The sequence below is a fragment of the Macrobrachium rosenbergii genome, chromosome 25 (assembly GCF_040412425.1).
Source record: "Macrobrachium rosenbergii isolate ZJJX-2024 chromosome 25, ASM4041242v1, whole genome shotgun sequence".
Taxonomy (NCBI): domain Eukaryota; kingdom Metazoa; phylum Arthropoda; class Malacostraca; order Decapoda; family Palaemonidae; genus Macrobrachium; species Macrobrachium rosenbergii.
The window spans coordinates 30,463,506-30,488,297 of NC_089765.1; the positions used below are offsets into that span (position 1 = coordinate 30,463,506).

A 24,792-nucleotide genomic window follows, 5' to 3' on the forward strand; every position below is an offset into this window, starting at 1 on the left:
GTCAGGAATGACTGGAAAGTTTATCATTATCCATAGTACATTTGACAATTTCAGCTGATAATGTTTTGCCTTTGGAATACCCTCCAGACTGGATGCAAAAACCAGCCAGTCATTTAAATAGAGTAAAATACCAATGCCCATTTCCCCAATGGGGACAGGACTCTTGTTGAAACTTCAGGAGTTGGGCTGAGGCCAAAGCACACCACCTGAATCACCTGAACATGAAAAACCTTTCCTTGGAAGGCAAAGTGAAGGCATTTCTTTGAGTTGGGATAAATTGGTACATGCAAGAATGCATCCATCTTACCTATCGACATCATCCAATCTTCCATCTGTATGGGTACAAGAACTGACCTCATTGATTCTGTAGTCAGAAATGAACCCAATACTCTCAAATGCCCCTGTCTTCATCAGATAGTCCACTTCTTGCTGTAGGATCTGGAGCTTCTCCTTGAGGGAAATAAGAGGGTATGTCTACCTGAGCAACTGCTGGAGTAGGCTGGCACACACAAGGTAGTTTGCTCCCCATCCTCAACACCTTCACTATCCAGGAACCTGCCTACAGGAGCCTGAGAGCTCAGATCCTAACTCCATAGCAATAGCTGGATTTTTTGGATACCTGAAAGAAGTGGCTTGAGAAATAGTGACTTTACTTCCTAGCCTGAAAAAATTCTTAGGGCTGTGAGCCAAGAGAAGATGAGATTGCTGACATCCAAACATCTATGCAAAGGCCTGGTTTCCGATTTCTTGGCTTCTTGCGAGACAATGCCCAAAACCAAAGTACATATAACAAAGCAGATAATGGATGTTATGCAATTATATCACCCTTCTAAGCCACAGAACCTGAAAGGGTACGGAAGGAGCAAAGCTGCTTCGCTATAAAATTAGTGAAAGAGTGAACAGACATCCAGACTAACTGAGCAATCCATATGAGGTCAGGCAGTGTTGGCCTTTGGTTTATATAAGATTTTGCACAGTACTGTATATGAGAGTTGACAACAGGGACAAGTTTCAGGCAGTGTTGGCCTTTGGTATATAAAATTTTATATGCTATATGAGAGCTTACAACAGGGACTTAAGTATCAGGCCAAGTGTTGGCCTTTGGAATACAGTAGAGCCCCGGTCCTCAATGCTAATTCGTTCCAGAAGAAGCATTGAGATTCGATTTAGTCGAATTCCGAATCAATTTCTCCCATAAGAAATAACTGAAAATGGATTAATCTGTTCCTGACCACCAGTTATTACCCCAACCTTGCCTTTTTATACAAAACATTACACAAATTACAGTTAAACAAGTTCAGAGTTAAATAACTTACCATATTGGAAGCACTTTTTACATTTTTAAATGCATACTGTATCAAAAAAATTGGCCTACGACCAATGCGGCCGTATTACCGATGGTAGACCGAGCGCCACAGGCTAGGCTAAGTAGCCTATAGGCACTACCAGAATGTACTGTAACGGGTACACACAAAAACTGTTGTTAATAATAATAACATTGAAAAACAAGCCTGCTTATTACAGTAAATTAATAATACAGTATTAAAAATAAGCTGAATTACTGTATGTCTGTTATCATAAAATTAAGAAAAATTTCCTAAGTTACCTAAGCACTCAGCTTGTGGCATGAGTAGATGTAAACAAACCAAAGCACCATCCTGGTGGCGTATCGCGGTACTAATTACAATAACGCTGTTTACGGTCAGTATTAATTTATGGTAAATTTCATACGGAGTCTATTGTAGTTCTTACTGTCTTTCTCTTCTGCTTGTCAGTGACGGCTGTCTTGGGACCCATGATTAGATGAAAATGCTGTGCAGAAAGCCAAAAAAAAAAATTATATGCTGTACAAGTGTGTACTTCTCCAAACAGCAACAGCAATGTGTGTGGGCTTTAAACGCTTTTAAATATGCATGGGAAGGACACCACCGACAACGCCAACTAGCGGCAGCTGAATGAAACACTTTTGTTTACAGACATCATATGATTCATCAGGTCGGATTCTGGTTTGTTGTTCAAGCTCCGACACAAAATTTACTTGACATTTCACGTCGAAATCTGATTATGTCAAGTTCTGGCACAGTCAAGAACGGGTTCTACTGTATATGAAATTTTACAAGGTATATGAGAGTTTATGACAGACTCATAAGTCTTCATAATTACGTCCTTTTCATGATGAATAAAATACAAGGAAGACCTTCTGTGTCCAATCAGATCCTTGAGTATATCTGTCCTTGTGGCATGAATTTTTTACAGAATTGATCTCACAAGTGTCTTTATCCTCTACTAGCCTTGATAAAAGGCAGAACCTGCTTTTCCTTTGGCTGAGGCAAGGTAGTGTAAGAGCTTATAGTAATTCTTCTGAAGACCAAGACTTCTAAGTAAAGGTCATGAATTCAGAGCAGTTTCCACCTCTCTCTCACCTTCAGTATAAAGTTTTGACAACTTTCTCGTAAAGAGACAGTGAGAAAATGTTCATCAACCTCTCTGAAATCTGCTTACACATTCTGGTCCATAAATCTCATGATATCTTCTCAAGTGGCCCTGTGGTAGCAGTAGGAAAGTGTCTCCAGACCCTGAAAGAAGGAAGGGTTATGTAACACTACATATTCATCCTTATCTATATTCCTGTCAATCAACCCTAACAGTACAACCCAAGACCCTGGTAACAAGATTCCAAATTAATTTTCACCTGTTGTCAGTCCTCAGAACTTTTCGATACTATAAAATCTTTCTCCAGAAGTTTGTTGAGCTTCACCAACCCCTGGCTCAATTTATATACTGTACAGTATCATATGGGGCACTGGCTACAGAAGCCCTATGCCTAAATAGCTCTTCAAGGTAAGTCAAGAGAAATTTGTTCATGTTGAAACAAATATTAAAAAAAAATTTATATTCAAGCCACTTACAGAAATTTTCTCCTCCCAAGTACTCTGTACCTTGCAGCTAGTCAAGACAGACAATAAAAACAGCGACTCTGCCACCAGGGGGCTGTCGAGCCTTGATGCTTGAATTGCAAGATGAAGCTGGAGGATTTCTTCTTTCAATGCAGTGTGTCTGAAGTTTGTGCAGTATGCACAACCAGGCTACTATGAAGTAGTGGGTGTGTATGGATTTTAGAAAAATATGTACTATATATATTAGAAATGTGTAATAACATAAAAACAAAATGATTAACACTAAAAAACCTTATTTTTTTATTGACTATGCAAAAAAACTTAGAACTATAAACCTAAAGACCAACTTACTTAGTGTAAGGGCTATGTATGTCTTGAAATGTAGATTACTTAGTGTAAGGACTATGTATGCTTAAAAACTAAGATAATACACAACAAAAAGAAACAATGATAACACAAGGAATAATATAATCAACTGAAACAGTACATGGAGGTATAAATTAGCATGTATAACCAATTTAAGTGAAGAAAAAATTTTGTAAAAAGGGATCAATAGTACTATTTTTAATGACAAAATCTAAAAGAAATTCATGTATGCTGAAGATTATCATATGAAATAGCTACTTTCATAACATTGTCAGAACAAGAACTGATACTCTGAAATAAAATACTAATGGGCTTTTCATTCACCAAAATAAAAACCTAAAGGAACAAGATGTTGAAAACCACTCACTAACATTCTCCAATATCAATGACATGAAAATAGAAGGTAGAAAGGAATAATAAATTTCCAGGAAGAAACAGTTTCTATTTAATCATTTACTTGTAAAACTATTATTAATTTATAAGTCTGAAACATCAACAAATATATTACTGTACTTTCTTGATTAACAAATAAGAAAACAACATTTTCTCACAAAATGAAATAAAAAGTTACTAAAAATTCTTGATGCTAATACCTGTACAAAATTTATCTTACAATTATCTACCACTGTTTTCTGTATTTGCCAAAAATCAATAAACACTGCATATTAACCAATAACAATTTCTCACGCATGTGTGAATCTAATTACAACATGCCACTAATGCATGTAACCATAACACAAGAAATAAACAATATACTGTATACTAATGTAAAAAAAATTTCATCAAATCTTGAATGTTCATGAATTCAATGAAAACACTGATTCAGGAACAACGATTTGGACATGGTGATAAAAACTGTCCAATTTTCTTTTGTAAAGCTAATGGAAGGAATGTTTTCACAATCTTTTTTTGCCCTTCATCAGAACCATCACAACAATCGCAAATTCCATCATTTACCCAAGCTGAGGGGATTAATTCTGGAAATCCTTTCATAACTTTTACACACACAAATTTTGAATTTGTACAAGCATTAGTTCTTGGTTCATCTGAACCATCTTCTGGGCAATCACAGTAATCATCATTGACTTTGTCTTTTGAGATAACCATACCTGAAGCACGACAAGTAAAATTTTCAGATGCCGCTGACTTCTGGCCTGGAGCTACTACTAGTTCACCAACACCTACTGCATTATTATGTTCTTCTACTACCTTCTGTTCCTTTATCTCATTATTTTGTTCTTTAATCTTTTCTTCCTTTATTTCACTATGAGAATTTTTATTAGAATTTTCTTCAATTTGATCCCCCATTTCTTTATTATGATCATGATTACTTTCCAAACCTACATCTTTTGGATGTGATTTTTCTTTTACTGCTCCCTTCACAGACTTTGGCTTGGCATACTCACTCAATTCAACAACAAAGGTCACCTGGTACACAATAAATAGCAATGTTGCCAAAAGAAGCGACTTTATGACAGTCTGCTTCTTAAGTGGAAGAGAGCGTAATAGTCTAGTAACAACCATGTTTTCATCTGGCATCAATAAGTCTTAAGGTAAGAATATCAATATGCTCACCACTATCACAGTTCACAATGAAGGACATACACATATTAATAAAGGACATTTACTTTCCAAATACCCAATAACAATATACAGCGGATGAATCACCACCTGCAAAGAGATAGAAAAAAATATAGTTTTATTTCTAACACAACAAAACTGATTTTTTTCAATCAACCCATCACTCATATGGAACCCATATTTGTGGTCTTTGAAGATGTGCATCACCTGGATCCTCAGATACTGTATTCATCATTTGCCTCACTCATTTCTCATGCCAAGTGAATATATAGTTGTTAAGAGATCAGCTGGGCTGGAGGGCTGAAGATCATTATATAAATGATGGGTTACTAATAAAAAATAATTTTGTTTTACAAAATCTGATTTACCACAAACCCATCCTTCATATTCAACCCAAATCACAATTTAAATGGAAGGCTCATGCTTCTGAATCTTCCAGAATGCTGTGATGTGCAGAATCTATGGAGGAAACTTTGGGACTAAGATAGCTAAGGATACTAGGAGCTTATATGGAGAAACATATCCACAGTTATGTATTTAAATATTTAAAGATAAACCTGTACTGAAAGCTTCTGGAAAACTGTTCAATTCCCCTTTTCAAGGGGAATCGACCAGCTTTCCAAAAGCTTTCTGCATAGATTTATCTGTAAATATATGTACATATACATAATTGTCGATTTGTTTCTCCATTCCAAGACTCATGCTACTAGGAGTATTTTTTAAAGCTGCTTATATGTAATTAAGGGCCAACTGATTCAGGAAATGAAGACACCATATACTGTACAGCACTTGAGACACAGATGCAAGTAACCCCAAAAGTCTATGTCTGTTAGGATACCATGTATCAATGACTGAGAGTAGAGAGCTTAGATGATGATTTCCCTTTCATCCCCTGAAAGTAATATTAGCCTGCTACAGTACTACTACCAGTCACAAGAAACATGAGCCCATTCATATATGCTACATGGCTGATGAAAAATTTTGCAAAAGTCAATTGGCACCTCTATATTCCTGCAGTCAAGATAAAATTTACAGATGATGCACTTGAACATTAAACGAGTGGTGATGCACTTGAACATTAAACGAGTGGAGAGGGCTTGAATCAACCGGACTAGAACTCTTCATCTATACAGTAACACTTTGTTATCTGTCACATTACTGGAGGAGGAGCAGGAGGAGGAGGAATGACACTTGAAACACTTTTGTGACTCAATGATATGATCCTTTTATAACTTTTATCAGGTACTGCTAGGTGTATTCATTATGTATTCATTATTTTTAAAAATATAAAGATTAGCCAAGATTTTTAATTAAAATTGTGCATACTTACTGTGCATACCTACTAGGATGTACTCATACTAGAAAGCCAAATTTAGAAGTGTACAGGTTTTGAAAATAGAATTAGCATAGGGTACCTAGGAAGAACATGATTTTATATGCAAAATAGCATTCCCAATAGTTCACTGATAATATCTTAACAATTTTCGCATTCACTTCCATTGAACACGTTTGTTAAATCGTCACAAACCACCTAATGTCTGATAAAATGGGGGACCTCAATGGAAAGAAGGCTACCAATGTCTTAGATTCTACAGTATGAATGGGTTAAGGCATGGCACAGGCTGCTCATTCTATTTGGTGATACAGACAAAGAATGCCAAAAATTAACATGGCACATAAACAAGCACTGTCTCAGATTTCCAGCCACCTACACTAGGTAGAGGGATAAAAGGTTCCCACTGCCAGGAAGCCCTTTGTTGGCCGAGTCGGTTGAGCTTCAGACCGTCATTCGATGGGCCGGAGTTCAATTCCCGCGCCAGCTGATGAAGAGTTAGAGGAATTTATTTCTGGTGATAGAAATTCATTTCTCGCTATAAAGTGGTTCGGATTCCACAATAAGCTGTAGGTCCCGTTGCTAAGTAACCAATTGGTTCTTAGCCACGTAAAATAAGTCTAATCCTTCGGGCCAGCCCTAGGAGAGCTGTTAATCAGCTCAGTGGTCTGGTAAAACTAAGGTATACTTAACCCACTGCCAGGTATGGAGTGGCATCACAAGTCAGGTTAGGTCACATTATTCAAGTTTATTGGCCTCTAAGTTAAGTAGGGTTGGGGGATAACTCAAACTGGTCAGACAGCTTGGTCAGGTAGGAACCAGTACCTACCATAGATTATCTTCAAGTGCGTTCCTCTATTCACTAACCAATCTGGATCCCCTCACACTCAAAATCCCCAATATCCTAAGGCGATCATCCACTTCCTGTGTAGTATGCTGAGTATGGAAGCAAGGGTACACGCTGGTAATTTTGCCTCCTGAATTTAGTCCCATCGAACCGTTTCTGACATTCAGTGTTACTTGGCAGGGTCCAGGGGGCAAATCTGCCTCCCCAAGCCAGGTTAGGGCATGGCACCCAAATCAGGTTAGGAAGGCAAGGTTTGGTTCGGTCAGGACACGTCATTCTTGGAAAGATTAGGCTAGGTTCGGCCCATTTTCACAGGCTGATTTCTCACGCCTACCCATCTCCCTACTCTGCATTCTCTCCCACTGCCAATTAGCCTATCAGACATAACAGGGATGTTTTACAAAGGTTAACCAGCCATTTGAGAGAGATGTAAATGTCAAAATTTGTCAAATCACATAAAAAATTATTGGCTTAGGCTAGCCTAGCACACCAGTACCTGTCAGTACGGCCAGTCTGAAATCAGGTCTACAGTAGCCTAACCCAAAGAAAATTCCTATAACACGTAATCATTGCGATTTTTCAAAAATAATTACCGTTTTTCAAAATGTCACCGAAAACCGGCAACCGAATTTGGTATATCAACATATGTTATGGGGTCTTACCATAACAAGTCCCAAGAGGGTGTCTACCTCACCTGTCAACAGGGAGAACATCAATTAAAGATACAACAAATGGGGGTAATTTAACATGAACAACTTTACCCCCATCAGTTCCTATGCCTAAAGGGAAAGTTTACAGGCACAGTTAGCTAAATTAACGGCTTTTCTCATCATACTTACTTGGGAATTGACTTGTTTTCAGACTGGCAACATCGCTGACGTCACTTCTGTTTCTTCCTCATCAAGACAGGTGGAAGTGTAACATGGACCATTGTCGCAGCACACCTGAGAATGATGAAGTGGCAGTCTATCCAAGTTCGCTCGCCACACTTGATAATCTGCTGTTGTTATTGATCTTGTTATTAGCACAGATCCTTCTCTCTCTCTCTCTCTCGCTCTCTGTCGTTGTTTCGGTTCGATTCCTGCCGGGGGCAAAGCACTCGCCAGTCACAGTTCCCCTTAGGTATGATTTATTCCTAAGGTACAGTGAGTTGGATATGGAACAATGTCTGTGCATGTATGAAACAAATACTTTAATTATATATATATATATATATATATATATATATATATATATATATATATATATATATATATATGTGTGTGTGTGTGTGTGTGTGTGTGTGTGTGTGTGTGTACAGGTAGATAGATATATCATCCATGCGCGTCTTCATATCAGCCATCATTCAGTCATTTGGCCTACCATATCTGTTTGGTCATATTGTCTCTAATGAATGCATCTTCACTTCTTGAACTTCTCCATGTCTCGTGCCTTTTGTCGTCCAATAATTTTGTTCGATCTTGGCTCCATTGGAATTTGTTTCCAAGTTTTAAAATTATTTGATAGATTGTAGTTATCCAATGCAACACAGAATTAGGGCACACCCAAACAAGTCAAGACTCTGGTCCACCGTCAAAGTTGTCTTTGGGGTGTCAAAAGAATGTAGTTTTAATGAGGTTGTGTATAAATTTTGCGAAAGAGGAAAAATAAGATATCAAACATTGTATGAATTTGATAAAGAGCAAAGCTCTGGATTCGGAAACCAGAAGTATAGCAGCAAATACTAATCATGGATATAAATGTTTTGGAATGCGACTTTGTAAACATCTAGTTGGTTGGTATCGAAAAAATAGCAAATTAGAGTTGATTAATGAAAAGTGTTTGATATACTGGGTGTTGCTGAAACATGGCTTTGATACTGCAAAGATAGCTGAAGTGACCCATCTGACTTACTTTCATATTCCGATAGAGCTAGCCTATTATTCACAGCAGCTATACTCGTCTTAAGATTAAGGGAAGTATGGTAACTAGTTTTGAATATACAAAGGTAAACTTCAAATACCAAGACTAGATATTTTTTAATTTTTTGTTTATAGGTCTCTACGGTTATGTAAATGTTTTATAGAGGAATTTGGCATGCTTCTGAAAATGATTGAGTGGTGGCGTTAAAAGCCTAAGTGTGGGGACACTTATGAATGGACGACTCAGTTGGCTTAACATCTTGTTAAACTAAAACATTGTTATGGATGCTTGTTCAGTGTAAGTACAAGAGATCTTATGTAACTCCTCAGCGCAAGCGATCTTATGTAACTCCTCAGCGAGTGAAACCATTTAACCGTGTAATATGCTGTGAACATGTTTAGTTCTAAGCATTACCGTGTATGTACAGTGTGCAATTGTTAGTCTCATATTTAGTACTTTATCCTATTTGAACTGACTCACACTGATTCTGTTAGTTCTACCTTGCGTAATAGGATAGGATTCTATATTGCATGCTACAAGCCTACTTACTCATATGTTTTGTATTATATCTCGATCTTAAATTTTCCCGTGTGTTTAATCTGGTTCCTTGCAGCAATGTCTCTTAACAAATAGTAGTCAGTACTCTGCATCTTAACGGAAATAACACATCTTAATAAAAAATCCCAGAGCATTACATTTTCCAAACGCTTCCAGAAGAGGAACATACTCTATTAGCTCTGCAACACAGAAAACTGAACCGTGGGGAAACCATACAAATCATCCTTAACAGAAATAAAACGTGACAACTTTAATTTACAGTTTGACAAATATATTTTACATGCTATTCATAAATGCAATAAAAAAGAAAAATGAACACTACTTGCTAACAAATGAGGAGGTTAATGAGTACTAAGCAGGCTTCACAGGAGGAAGCAGAATAGAAGAATTTTTTATCCTTCAGTAATGTGTAGTAGAGTTATAAGAGTAAAAAGAGTATTAATAGTATTTGCAATAGGCTTTAGTTAAGCTTCTGACCCTGTAAAACATGAAATAACAGAAGTAACAACCGAAGAGAATACGCCCTGAAAAACAAGATAAATTGAGATACAGATACAGTTGCAAAGAAAATGAACATTGACCTGAGAAAGTTATAGAACAAAAAATACTAAATCGCTGTCCAGGGCGATAATATATTTAATAAATGAAATGTCAGAAGAAGAAGGCAAAATTTTGAACATGAATGAATTAAAACAGCATAATTTTGTTGCTCATCAACACCACGGCGTGCCTTATCACTGGGTCTTGGATCTCCTGCAGTGTCAGATACACTGCTTTTAAGTCCAAGACATCGATGTGAAGGTGCTGTTCGTTCTAGCTTGTCCCACACATCTGACGCTAACAAAACCTCCAGGTATATGCCCCACTCCTTGTTGGATGCATCTGAGAAAGGAAGCATCTCTGTAGGGCGAACGCCAAGTAGCACTCCTACTATGAGGTTCCTGTTATCCAACTACCAGGCCAGACCCTCTCTTACCTCCTCCTAGAGAGGAACCGGGAGAAAAGGAGGGTCTCTCTCTGGAGACCAGAACTCTTTCAGCCTTCACTTCAGGGAGCAGAGGTGAAGCCGTCCATGAGCGACCAGCTTCTCCAAGAATGACAGGTGACCTAGAATGACCTAGTACTGCCGAATGAGTTACGTCATGGGAATTTCCATGCGCAACTACAGAAACATTTCCTGAAATACAAATAACCGTGGTAACCATTACTCAACAAAGATCAAACCAACCTTTCTGATGTCCTCAAACAAACAGTTCCAAATTTACCTAAAAATGCACCAGTTATCAATGAACGAGTGTAAGTCGCTATGATTATATACATATATAAAAGATTAGACACAACTATCTTGAAGAAAATTCATCAATATTAAGACCAAACTCAAAGAAAACTATATATATATATATATATATATATATATATATATATATATATATATATATATATATATATATATATATATATATATGGCCATGGCTTCCGGAATCGACGTTCAAGAATTCCTGATGACAGAGGAAATAATTGTTTGATGAATATGCAATAATATACCATTGAGTTGCTAGCCTTTGGCTATCTCTAGGGTGAGATATGAATCTGTTATCGAATATCTGTCGATCTATCTTAACAACACTGATTGCTTGATTATTTTTCAGGTCTGTTTTATCCCTGATGAAGTATTCCATCGCAGTTTGAGCGACGGTACTGAAATGGAGAGGACCTGCGTGCATAATCATGTATATCAGACAGCCCTAAATTTTCCCTGCTATTATGTGTTAATTACATACTCTTTTGCATAAGCAACTTTGTATTCAGGTGTATGGTAGCCAGTGTTTGGATCAGGTACGTCCTGAAGAAACCGTGGTTAATATGACTAGCTACTACTAAGGGAAATAACTATAGTGAAATTCCAAACTGAAAATTTCCAATTTGGTAACTCTTTGGTTACTTCAGTTATTATTCAGACTTGTTAGCTATATTATTTTTCGTATGGTAGTGATGCAGGACATAACCTGTGGTTCGTTATTTTAGTTTCCTCATAGTTGCCGAAAGAAAGGTATAATGAAGGAAACCGTACAAAAGAAAAAATGAAATTAATCGTCCATGACTCTTTTTGTTGTTTTTTAAACGCGCAAAAATTGTAGTTTATTATTTTACATAGAATAGTAACGATCTGATTGAAATTAACATGTAAAAGAAAAATTGCATGATGACCTAGGATTTGTGAATAGTGAGTTGATTACCCGGAGAGACAAGAACGTAGAGAAAATCCTCGTAATACATTTTTGGAAATAGACAAGGGATAAGAAACACGATATATATGGAGAACTAATTTTTAAAAATCATTAATCATATAATACACTGAAATTCAGAAGATAAACATTCCGGGAAAGCCTTTACAATTGATTGTGTTTTAAGTATTACTACTACTACTACTACTACTACTACTACTTTCGAGAGTCGTTCAATGCAGAAAGATACTGTACGCTCTAATGGCACGAGTTTTAAAGCGAACGATCCTTTATTTACTTCCATCAGCTGACAGAGGTGATGTAAGTTTCCGAGAGTCAACGATTCGACAGTGGCGGTTGAAGTTCAACACGAAACTCATCCGGCTGTGTGTGTTAGTGGATCTACATATACCTTTAATATAATTTGTTTGTGAATTGAGATATATTCGAAATTTAGTTTGGTGAAGAATTACCAATGTAATTGGCAAGACATTATTTAGCCTGCTGGCTATTGGCTGACTTAAAGCGTGTCAACGCTCTGCACGGCCACTAACCTGTACCAAAATTGCATAATTTCCAATGGATAAAGGTTAGGCTACTTACCCCTGTGAAAAGTTTCGTGTAGATAGTTGCAGTTTACTAAGTAAATATCCTTTTATTTTGTCATAGGCCATGATGTTCTTAACTAGTCATAGGTAGTACAAACTAGTTCGCTTCAGCCGGGAGGATAACTGGCCGTGAAAATGACCCTCCTTGGCTTGTCTTATGGAACAAGAGGAAGGAAACTCAGGAAGTCGCTGGGAAATGTCATGTGCGACTTGCACATTCGCAGATTCTGGGCAGCTAGAAAGAGCTTGTGCGACTTCAAGTACAATTTACTGGTGGGAGGTACTGTTTGTGTGCAACCTCTGGACAAAGAACGCTTTGTGAGATATTATTGTAAACCACCTAGGAGGAATTATTATGATACGTTAGGCATCACACCTAAGGCAACTCATGCGCAAGTAAGTTCAGCAGTCGTTTTGTCTTGGATAATTTTAGCGCTAAGGCCCTGCGGTAGGACTAAGCAAGTGCTCGTCGTTGGGTATTACTTTGGAAATTGGTTTTTCTTATAGTAATTTGGTTGCTTATTAAGAGTTTACTGTTATTTTTTGTCGGTCGACTGTAATCAACCTGTAATTAACCTCAGAAGTTGTAAGTTGGCCATCCTGGAATGCTATCGTGCATGCAGTGTTATAGGGGAGCTTTTGGTAAAAAATGGGGTCAATGTCCAGAACAACTCCGCGGTGAGATATAAGAAAATAGGTCACACTATAATTTTCACAATATAAAATAATAAAACTTTGTCTCTGAACACTTTTTGAGGAGATTCACCATATCCGAGATATTAATGATTTTCTAATTGGCATCCTCGAAAATTTTCTAAGTCGTTTGTTTACATCCAGTAGCACTTTGTGTACTTAATCTTACTGGAGTTAGTTCGAAAATGAGGTTTTTTACTGTAATGTTTCTCAGAAAGAGTGTAATGTTTCTCAGAAAAACTAGTTCCCCATCGAATGATTTTCGATTTTTGACTTATAAGGTTAGACAATATCTGTCCCCCAACCCCCTCCATAGCTAATATGGCAAAATTGTGGGTGTTTCCTCATCATAAGAAGTGGTCTAAAACGCTTTAAATATGAAAAATATTACATTTTACTTTTAATTTTGGTACTTTATGCATGCGGAGTTCTTCTGGACATTCACCAAAAATGGAGTTTCCTTCACCAGGGAGTTCAGGAGCTCTGCCCCCCAACCAAGTAACATGGCTTTCTAGGTTAGGTTAGGTTAGGGTACATTAGGTTAGTATAGTTCCTTTTATAATAGGTTTCTTTAGCCAGTCCCTTCTTAAACTTATGGTTTCCTGATGATTTTCTCATGCGCGGAACCGTTCATAGGATAACAACAATATGGCAGTCCGGTATTTCTCCTAGCTTTTCCAAAACCCCGCATTTCCAGAGGGTCCCCAACTATCTTGGGTAGATATGAGGTTAATAATAATTGACCGACAATAAACAACACCACCTCCTTCATCAGCAACACTAAAAGTTAGGAAAAATCAATTTCCAAGGTAATAGTCCATGAAGAACTCTTACTTAGAAATACCAACCCTGCCATTATCAGGTATACCCTAAAAATATTTGATATTTCAAAGCAAGACCTCCGCACAGACTGTTATCTTGGAAATTGATTTTTCCTATGCTTTTAGTGTTGCTGTTGAAGGAGGTGGTGTTGTTTATTTACCTCATATCTACCAACATGGTTGGAGACCCTTTGGGAACATGGGGTTTTGGAAATGTTGGGACAAAGACCAAACTGTCATGTTGATGTTATGGAACGGTTCTGCGCATGTGCAAGTCATCAGGGAGCCATATGTTTAAGATGGGACTGGCTAAGGAAACCTATTACAAAAGGAGCTACGCTACCCAAACGTATCCTAACCTAACCTAACTAACCTAGCTGGCCGCGTCACTCCTCCCTCTAAACCCCCTGGTGAAGGAAACTCCACTTTTTACCAAAAGCTCCCCTGTAACATTGTGCATGCATGATAGCATTCCAGGATGGCCAGCATACAGCTTCTGAGGTTAATTACAGGTTAATTAAAATTGACTGACAAAAAATAATGGTAAATTCTTAATAAGCAACGAGACTACTATAGGAAAAACCAATTTCCAAAGTCATACCTGATGCAGATCTCTTGCTTAATCCTACCAAATATTCTTTGTTTAATTATTGGTTATTAGAGAGTTTAAAATTTGAATGTAAACCTGTGTACTGTGTGTACACTGCCATGGATTGTAGCCCATGAGTAGGCTACAAGGTAAATTTTAGTTCAAACTGTAATTGCATTTTGGATTGAAAATATGATTTTTCCTGTTTTAATGTGTGCTGTGAATGTTTTTGATAATCATTTAGAGATAATCTAATTCCCCTAATATCATACAATTAACAGGACCACAGTGGGAAAACAGGGTTTTTGGGTTGGGTAAACACAAAACAAACGAAATCCAAAGATAAACTGGTAAAGCTATAGAACAGCTCCACAAGGACTATTGCCTTGGAAATTGATTTTTCCTGTAATTTTAGTGTTGCTGATGGAGGTGGTGTTGTTTATTGTTGATCAGTTATTATTACTGTCATATCTGTATCCAACGTGGTTGGGGACCCCATGGGAACAGTGGGTTTTGGGTGGGGAAAATTGTTGGAAGAAAGACCAGACTGTCATGTTGTTGTTATGGAATGATTCCGTGCATGCTTAAGTTATTAGGGAGCAATATGTTCAAGAAGGGGTTAGCTAAGGAAACCTCTTATAAAAGGAACTATACTAACCTAACATACTCCAACCTAATCTAACCTAGTAGGCTGTGTTACTTAGCTGGACCCCCGAGTGAAGGAAGCTCCTCTTTTTACCAAAAACTCCCCTATATCACTGCACATGTACGATAGCATTCCAGGATGGCCAGCATGAAATAACATATCAGTTCTGAGGTAAATTACAGGTTGATTGCAGTCGACTGCCAAAAAATAATGGTAAATTCTTGATAAGCAACCAAAATACCACAGTATAGAAAAAACTAAATTTCCAAAGTAATACCCCAGGTGGAGCTGTTCTATAGTTCTACCGATAAATTTAACCTAACCCAATCTAACTTATGGTGTGGGGTCTAGGTTACCAGTTCCTTACCAACCAAGGCAAGTCTGACATCAATAAATATGAGCTGGAGTTGAAAGCAGTAGTATCCCGTATGTAAGCGAGTTTAAGCTGTCTTGTCAAGGAAAGTTACTTTGAAAGTTTCTTTGATCAGTTTCACTCCAATCCCCTGTAGCTAAGGATCGTTCGTGATTGAAGGCTAGTATAAGCATCAGTTAGGTTCTAGTGAGAAGTCTAGACTGTCTTTGTCTTTCCTGAGTACATTATTGTGGATTTTTTCGGACTGATTGATAATGCACCTCGCAGTTTTGAAGCACCAATAGCATGTGTCTAGTGCAAATTTGCCCAGTTTTCCACATTCTTGTGCATGCGTACGCCTATTGCTTGTACACACATCGCTTGCGCGCTTATTGCATGCCTGCCTATGGCTTGCAAGCCTCTCGATGCTCATGCCTATGGCTTGTGTGCCTGTCACTTGCGTGCCTGTGGCTTGTACACCTATGGCTTGCACTTATATCACCTGTGCACCTTTAGTTTGTTCTTACATGCCTGTGTGCTTTTTTCTTGTTCGTCTACCGATTGCGATCTTATCACGTGTGCTCATATCACCTGTGTACTGCTCGACTGTTGCCTGCCTATAGAAAAACCTTGCATGCGCTATTTTTTTGGCTTCCATTTAAGTAGGCAGGTGGTTGCCGTTGGTAGTCTCGACATTCTGTGTCAGGGATTATGACTCTTTTCCAGTTGTAGCAGTTTCTTTTGGTAAACATTTGGGCACTGTTTCATTTTTTCCGATTCCCCTGTGGTTTAGGTACATTTTTGTTATTACAAGATTTTCCTGATCAGAAATTTGAACGTTTGGTTGAACCGACAGGTTTCCAACACAGTCAGTCTTCCTTTTGAGCTGGAGGAAGTGCTTTTATCGGCAGTGATTAAAAGAAGTTTTTAACCTTCGGTGGATGCTTATCAGCGTGGTAGTCTTTTCCCCGGTCTCTCTGGTTTATTTTCTTTAGTTAAGACTCACCCTGACTTCCATGACTTTTCTGTGGCGGGAGGGCAATTGCTTGTGCTTCTGTTGATTGATGAATCAGGTGTCTGATATACTACAACCAGTGTAGGCCTATATGTGGTCACAATTTCTTTTTTGAGGAGATTAATTGCTTTCTGTAAAGAGAGGTTAACGTATGATTTTGTGGAAATAGAACCTTCATTTGAGCTGTACAGTATTTCATTAGGTGGCTTGTGTATGTTTAAGGCTTGAATGCAGTTCATGTAAAGGGAGCCTCTCTTAAGATTTTCCTTTCTTGCTGCTGTATGTTGGAGAAAGAGAACTACTTCATAATGTAAGGGTCTTTTTCCAAATATGGGGTAGCACTGGGGAAGGACTAGTCCCTGAGCAGGTTTTTGATTTGGAGTTAAGATATTCTCACTGTTCAGGGTTTTCTTGCAGAGAAAGTTTTGCCTTTATTTGAAGTGTTTATCGCCGCTGATCACTTCTAAGAGGTTTTCAGTCTTTATAGAAGTTTTTTTTAGCGAAGCAGAGGTCTTCTTATCAAGGTCATATGTTTTCAGGGAAGTTTTTTGACCTGGCAGGAATCAGGCTTGGGTTCTTTCCTGTTACCTGAACATGGGTTTATAGGTGGTCTCTTATTATTTTCGATGTTAGTTTAAGCTCTCACTGGAAGAAGTATCCAGTCCTTCAGATGCCTCAGTGTAGGTCTGGGGGCACAATCAATGGAGATCTAGAATTTCAGGAATTTAACCAGCGTTGGAGAGGTCTGTTACACCTATAATCCTGAATTTTTAGCTACCAGAGGAACTTCCAGTAGTGTGTATGTAGAGTAGAGCACAAGTAGCACAAGTATGTTACATCTGCAAGTCCCGTGATCATTAATTTATGGGAATTTTAGATAGCCTTGCTAATGGGGCCGCAGAATCGTAAACAAGAAAAGGAAAAAGGGAGTGAAGGTCGCCAGAGTGACAACCTGAGTAAGTAATACTTTATTTACAATTAATAGAATAAATTTAACAGCAAAAGGAGAACAAAGATAAAGAATAAGGGTGGATTCCTCTCAGTTTCCAGACGTGCCTGGTACAATTTGTAAATGCTCTGGTAAAAGCATGAGTGGGGCTCTTCCTTCCTTTAGCAGAGTTGGGCAGGCTAAATCAGTGGGTGCTTAGTGAGCTGTCACAGGTGAGAGGGGATCTGCCCTGACTAAGCCCTTGGAAGGATATCTTTGGAAGATAGGTCTTGTCTAGAACGTGGTTCTCCTGCTACTGACTGACCTCTCCTAGGTCATAAAATCTTCTCCTCCAAACGGTTTGCCCTTCGGCAATCTCCTTCATCGTATGATTCTGGAACACAAAAGAAATCCGTGAGGGAGACTCTCAGCCCTCAAAACTGCCACCTAACTCTTCAAATTTATTTGGTTGTTATATTTAAGAATGTTTCGTTTCTTATCAGGCATAAGGTTCGATATTCATAACAGGTATACTGTATACAGATATATATATATATATTGATACACATATGTAGGTATGTATATAGTGCGTAGGCTTATATTTATACATTATATGTATACTTATGACATCATTAAATATTTTTTATCCAACTAGATCTTAATGTCATTTTTGTTTATTCCTTTTACTCAGAATGGGAAAGTCCCTTCTTTGGACGTAAGCAGGGAAGATTGTGGCTTTTCCTTGGGTTGTTCTGGGTAGGAACAGTGTGCTAAGGGACCAACTAAACTATTAATTTGTTCATGACACTTACCTGACAGATATATATATAGCTGTATTCTCCGAAAGGGACCGACAGAAATTCAAAAACTTACGGCACACGCAGATGGGCCAGGTGGTTAGTACCCATTCCCGCCGCTGGGAGGCGGGCATCAGGAACCATTCCCATTTTCTATTCAGATTTTCTCTGTCGCCGGTATTGTCAACACCTGTTGTCAATACCTCCGCCATTGATTTCGTAAACTTTTCCACTAAGTATTCTGATTGTCTTTTGGTTTTTTGACTTTGGCTTTGTGGATAGGCATACGCTTCTTTGGACTGTTTTGATTTTGGTTTTGGCTTTTCCTTGAACAAGATGTCTGGATCTAGTTCTGCTAGTTTCAGGGTGTGTGTTGTGAAGGAGTGTAAGGTGAGGCTACCGAAAGCTTTGGTAGACCCTCACACAGTATGCATGAGATGTAGAGGGCATGTCTGTATGTTGGATGATCGCTGCAAGGAGTGTGAATCGTTGCCTGATTCTGATTGGAAGGCTTACGATTCTTACGTTCATAAAGCTAGAGCGTGATCGTGTAAGGAGGTCTTCCTCCAGGAGTGTGTCGGTAGGTGGGAGTCAGGGTATTAATTTATCTCCTGTTAACCCTACTAATGCTTCTCCTTTCCCTGTAGAGTCGCCTTCTAACCCTGTGATTGCGTCTGCGGAAGGTAATGCCCTTGCGCAGATTTTGAACTCCATTCGTACTTTGGAGTCTAAGGTGTTGGCGATCGAAAGTGCAGTGAAGTGTAGTGATCCCCCCAGTGTTGTGGAGGGGGCGTCAGATCGGCCCTATAATGCCTCTAGGCCTAGACCTCTGCCGAACTCCCAGGACTTAGGGAATGGGCATGTCGAAAGCCGCAAGAGGGTTACGGGGACCCCCCACCGATCTGGCGTCCCTTCGGCAGGCCTTGTTGACGTCTCCCAGGCTGCCAAGGATCGTGCTCGCGCACGGATCCTTAAGGATTGCTTTTCGTCCTCCGAGGCGTCCTCTCCACTTAAGGGGTCACGTTCTCGGTTGGACTCTCGTCCTTTCAAGAGGAGCCGCGTTGAAGAGGACGCTTCTTCTCCTCTTTCTCGTGCCTTGGAATCTTCTCCCGACTGGCTGCGAGATTTGCCGCCGCAGAAGAGGACCAGGATTTCTTCGGAGGAGGACGTTGCTGAACGTCCCAGCCGCACAAGAAGAGAGCCCTGTCGCTCTTGGTAGAAGGAGGAGGACGTCTCCTTCCCCCTCTTCTTCTCATAAGAGCAGCCCTTCTCCTGAGAGGGCTTCCTCTCCTTCGAAGCGTCTTATCCAAGATATGCAGCGGCAGTTAGCTTCCCTTCTCGCTGCTAAGGAGAAGGAGCCTGCGTGGCGCCGCGCAAGGATTTGTCGCTGCCAGTTAAAAGATCTAAGAGGTCTCCCTCTCCTTCTCTTCGTTCGTCTCTCTCCCCTGCGGTTTCTCGTAGTCGCCCTCATCGTTCTGCGGATCATCAGCTCTCCTTGCCCCGTCGTGACACGCTGGTTGATCAGGACGCTCCTCTTGCAGCTGGGCTTGCCGCTAGTAAGAGTTCGCGCCAAGACGCTCTTCTTGCCTCTCCTCCTGCTTCGCGCTCTTCGTTTTGACGTTCGGCAGGGCGCTCCCAGGACACTTCGTTATTTCCGATCTCTGCATGACGCTCTTCAGGACTCGTCAAGAAGCTCGGCGGCTCGCTCGTCAGGACTCGTCAGGGCGCTTGGCAGCTTGTGAGACAGGGCGCTCTTCAGGACGCTCGGCTGCTTATGAAGCAGGACGCTCGGCTGCTTATGAAGCAGGACGCTCGTCAGGACGCTCATCAGGACGCTCGTCAGGACGCTCGGCAGGACGCTCCTGTACGAGTTGTTCCGGATTTTTCTGCGGCTTCTTCCCACGAGAAGAGGTCTCTGGGCCGAAGTGGACCCAAAGGTCTTTGTCTCTCTCTAGCCCAGGAAGACTCTCCTGTCGCTCCTGTCGAAGAGGCTGATTTGTCTCAGGAGTCGGACTCTGCAGAACAAGAACAGCCCCCTCTTTCGTCTTTCTCCGACTACCGGGTTTTGGCTAGCATGCTTAAGGAGCTTTTTCCTGATAAATTTCAGCCTTCTGCTCCTCTTTCCCCTCCTTCGCAGTTAGCTTCTTCGAAGGTGAGGAAATCTTCTGACTTCCTACAAATGAAGACTTCTCTGGCTACTAGAAAAGCTCTCAAGAGAGTCAATGCGTGGATGGAAGATAGGAAGTCTCAAGGAAATCTTCCTTCGCTCTCCCCCCGTCTAGATTGTGCGGGAAAGCTGGAATGTGGTATGAGACGGGAGAGGAAATTGGCTCAAGAGTTCCTTCTTCCTCTCAAGGTGATTTTACGAGCCTCGTTGATGCGTCAAGGAGGTCTCTTCTTTCTTCAGCTAAGGTGTCTTGGACTCTTTCTGAGACCGACCACCATCTGAAAGGCCTTTTCAAGTCTATGGAGGTTTTTAACTTTCTGGACTGGTGCTTGGGGCCTTGGACTTAAGGACTCGTAGTCCGGATTCTATTTCTCTGGGGGAGCTGTCCAGTGTACTGTCGTGCATGGACAAGGCCGTCAGGGATGGCGCTGATGAACTGGCTTCACATTTTGGTACAACCCTCCTAAAGAAGAGGGCTTTGTACTGCAATTTCGCTGCCAAGTCAGTTTCTCCTGTTCAGAGGGCTGAGTTACTTTTGCCCCTCTTTCTAGCCATCTCTTCCCCCAGCCGCTTGTCAAGGATCTCGCCTCCAGCCTTAAGGAGAAGGCTACTCAGGATCTCCTTGCTCAGTCTTCCAGACGTCCTAGTGTCCCTTCTACGTCTTCGCAAGGACTTCCCCCGAAGAGACAGAAGCCCTTTCGTGGGAGATCTTCCTCCTCTAGACCCTTTTCGCGAGGAAGAGGTCTCTCCAGAGGCGGAGCCCTTCTTCCCAAAGGGGCAAGAAGTGACTTTCCTCACCTCCAGACACCAGTAGGAGCCAGGCTTCTCCTGTTTTCGGAAGCCTGGAAAGTAAGAGGGCGGATTCTGGTCCCTCAATGTAATCAAAAAGGTTACAGGATCCCGTTCTCGAAAACCCCCTGTCCTCTACTCCCAGAGATCTGTCGCCTTCTTACCGTCCGGAGAAGCAACAGATCCTTTTAGATCTGCTGGAAGAAATGATCCAGAAGAGGGCCATAGAGCGAGTCCTGGATCTGGAGTCTCCAGGTTTTTACAATCGTCTCTTCCTGGTTCCAAAACAGTCAGGGGGGTGGAGACCAGTCCTGGACGTCAGCAGACTGAACAACTTTGTCGTCAAAGAGAAGTTCAAAATAGAGACGCCCCAGTCGGTTATCAATGCACTGCGACCAGGCGATTGGATGGTCTCTCTCGACCTACAGGACGCGTATTTTCATGTCCCCATTCATCCTCAGTCGAGAAAGTATTTGAGGTTTGTCCTGGGGGAAGAGTGTACCAGTTCAGAGCTCTCTGTTTCGGACTGAGTACAGCTCCTATGGTATTCACAGTCCTGATGAGGAACGTTGCCTGGTGGCTTCATCTTGCCGGCATAAGGATCTCGCTCTATCTGGACGACTGGCTCATCCGAGCCACTTCGAACAAAGGTGTCTGGAGGACTTGCATTCAACTTTGAAACTGACAAAGTCCCTGGGACTTCTTGTGAATTTAGAGAAGTCGCATCTGATCCTCTCAGTCCATTCTTTATCTGGGGATTCGGATGGATTCAGCGGGTTTTCGAGCCTTTCCATCCCAGGAACGTCAGCAGCACTGCTTCGTAAAAGTTTCAGCCTTCCTGGGGAAAGAAACATGCTCGGTGAGGGAATGGATGAGTCTGCTGGGGACCATTTCATCACTGGAGAAGTTTGTTTCCCTGGGGAGGTTGCATCTCAGACCCCTACAGTTCTTTCTTGCGGACAACTGGAAGAACAAGGAGGACTTAGACGAGTCTCTCAGGATCTCTCTCTCTGTCAAGGACCATCTTCGGTGGTGGCTCGATCCTTTAAAGTTGGCAGAAGGGGTCTCTCTCTATCTTCAGAGCCCCGACCTAGTGTTGTTTTCCGGCGGCGTCCATGTCGGGATGGGGAGCAACACTAGGGGAGGAAGTGTCAGGCACCTGGAAAGGGGAACAGGTGTCCTGGCACATAAATCTAAAAGAACTGAAAGCGATTTTCCTGGCTCTTCAGTTCTTGAAAGATCAAGTTGCAGGTCGGGTGATTCAAGTCAACTCCGACAACACCACGACCCTGGCGTACCTCAAGAAACACAGGGAGGTACTCATTCTCGGTCCCTGTTCTTGATCGCCAAGGAGATCCTGCTATGGGCACATTCTCGCCGGTGACGATTCTCACTCGTTTTGTAGCAGGGGTCGAGAATGTCCGTGCGGGACCTTCTCAGTCGACAACATCAGCTTCTGCCAACAGAATGGACTCTGAATGCAGAAGTGTGTCAGGATCTTTGGAAGCTTTGGGGACGTCCCCTGGTGGACGTTTTCGCAACTTCAAGGACCACAAGGCTGCCCCTTTACTGCTCTCCAGTTCTCGACCCGGGAGCCCTAGCAATAGATGCCTTTCTCTGGGACTGGAAGGGTCTAGATCTGTACGCCTTTCCCCCATTCAAGATTCTGGGGGAAGTCGTCAGGAAGTTTGTAGCCTCAGAAGGGACGAGAATGACTTTAATCGCTCCTTTTTGGCCTTCAGCAGAGTGGTTCCCAGAGGTCATGTCTCTCGTGGTGGACTTTCCAAGAACGCTTCCTTTGAGAACAGATCTTCTCAAACAACCCCACTTCGAGAGGTACCACAAAAATCTTCCCGCTCTGAGTCTAACTGCATACAGACTATCGAGAAGTTGCTCAGAGCGAGAGGTTTTTCTAGACCAGTGGCTAAGGCGATCGCTAACGCCAGGAGAGCCTCTTCCAGCGCAGTGTACCAGTCCAAGTGGGTCATTTTCAGGAAGTGGTGTAAACTTAAGGGAATTTCCTCCACCACGACCTCTCTATCCCAGATAGCGGACTTCCTTTTTATCTGAGAAAGGATTTGAACCTGGCAGTCCCTACCATCAAAGGCTATAGGAGTATGCTGTCAATGGTCTTCAGGCATAGAGGCCTGAACTTATCGGACAATAAAGACCTTCATGATCTTCTTAGGTCTTTTGAGACGTCTAAGGTAGCCTCCCTAAGTTACCTTCTTGGAATTTAGATGTAGTTCTAAAATTCCTGATGTCGAAGAGGTTTGAACCTTTACATTCTGCTTCCTTCAAAGATGTAACCAAGAAAGCTATTTTCCTAACTGCTCTGGCGACGGCGAAGAGAGTTAGTGAACTTCAAGCGTTCAGCAAGATTATAGGTTTCAGAGGCCCTGATGCTGTCTGTTCTCTGAGCCCTATTTTTCTTGCTAAGAATGAGAACCCGTCTTCCCCTTGGCCCAGGTCCTTCGAAATTAAGGGCTTGACGAACATCACTGGACAAGAACCTGAGAGAACCCTGTGTCCTGTCAGGGCTCTAAAATTTTATTTGCAGAGGACCCAGGATTGTAGAGGTCCTTGTAGCAATCTTTGGTGCTCCGTTAAGAGGCCTGATATACCTCTCTCGAAAAATGCCCTGGCGTTCTTTCTACGAAGCACCATCATAGACGCCCATTCCAGTGTGCTGACTCTGAGATTTGAGAACTTTGAAGGTTAAGGCTCACGAAGTGAGAGCCATTGCTACCTTCAGTGGCCTTCCAGAAAAACCAGTCTCTCAATGACATTCTGGGTGCCACTTTTTGGCGAAGCAATTCGGTCTTTGCTTCTCATTATCTCACAGAAGTGAAGACGTCCTATGAGAATTGCTGTGCGCTGGGACCTTACGTTTCATAAATACGATCTTGGGAACAGAAAGCGACTCTCATCCTCTCCTTTAGTTTTGTTTTGGTGTGTTTTTAAATATTTTATGTGTTGTTTTTTATGGTCGTTGGGTCTCCACCAGTGGTGGTCGCCCCAGTCCTTAGTTTATGTTAATCTTTTTTGACGTAACTAGGCTTGGTCAGGTGGTTGTTAGTTTGTCGCTTACCCTCAAAGTAAGGTCATATGGTCTAGTCACATTGTGGTCTCGCCCCCGTTGACAGATCATCTAGATTCCACCAGCTTTATAGGTCTCTACCTCGCTGGAGTTTTCTAGTAAAGCAGAAGCAGGCTTGGGTGACAGTAATCACGAAGTCAGCAATGCTAACAGGTAAGGAACCAAGGCGTCAATCGCCTACATAGTTTTGTTTCCTAAATCCTATTCTGTCTCTTCCCACCTCCAATGGTGGGATTCAGCTATATATATATCTGTCAGGTAAGTGTCATGAACAAAATGATATTTTTATGATAAAATAAAGTTTGTTCATACTTACCTGGCAGATATATATAATCATAGTACCCGCCCTCCTCCCCTCAGGAGACAGTAGTTCTAGTTTCTAGAAAATCTGAATAGAAAATGGGAATGGTTCCTGATGCCCGCCTCCCAGCGGCGGGAATGGGTACTAACCACCTGGCCCATCTGCGTGTGCCGTAAGTTTTTGAATTTCTGTCGGTCCCTTTCGGAGAATACAGCTATATATATATCTGCCAGGTAAGTATGAACAAACTTTATTTTATCATAAAAATATCATATCT

General features: G+C 41.1%; 2 protein-coding genes across 5 annotated transcripts in view; one reads left to right on the plus strand and one right to left on the minus strand.

The window, feature by feature from the left end:
- Positions 1 to 3,694: 3,694 nt before the first annotated feature.
- On the minus strand, positions 3,695 to 8,111 carry LOC136852528 (low-density lipoprotein receptor-related protein 1B). 2 transcript variants are annotated; one of them, XM_067127244.1, is made up of 2 exons: positions 7,864 to 8,111; positions 3,695 to 4,934 (listed from the first exon to the last, which is right to left on the minus strand). In XM_067127244.1, the coding sequence occupies exon 2, from the start codon at positions 4,800 to 4,802 to the stop codon at positions 4,086 to 4,088; it is 717 nt and encodes a 238-aa protein (XP_066983345.1). In that variant the 5' UTR covers positions 4,803 to 4,934; positions 7,864 to 8,111; the 3' UTR covers positions 3,695 to 4,085. The 2 variants fall into 2 exon arrangements, with proteins under 2 accessions (XP_066983345.1, XP_066983346.1); XM_067127245.1 differs by lacking the exon at positions 7,864 to 8,111 and adding an exon at positions 7,618 to 7,718.
- A 3,894-nt stretch (positions 8,112 to 12,005) lies between these two features.
- LOC136852529 (uncharacterized) overlaps positions 12,006 to 24,792 on the plus strand; it is a 30,844-nt gene continuing 18,057 nt past the window's right edge. Inside the window, exons 1-2 of one of the 3 annotated variants that reach the window (XM_067127247.1) lie at positions 12,006 to 12,101; positions 12,379 to 12,713. In XM_067127247.1, coding sequence (XP_066983348.1) covers positions 12,453 to 12,713 — 261 coding nt within the window. In that variant the 5' untranslated portion in view covers positions 12,006 to 12,101; positions 12,379 to 12,452. Of the gene's footprint in view, positions 12,102 to 12,304; positions 12,714 to 24,792 lie in introns of those variants that run through there. The other 2 variants (XM_067127249.1, XM_067127248.1) reach the window with 2 other exon arrangements.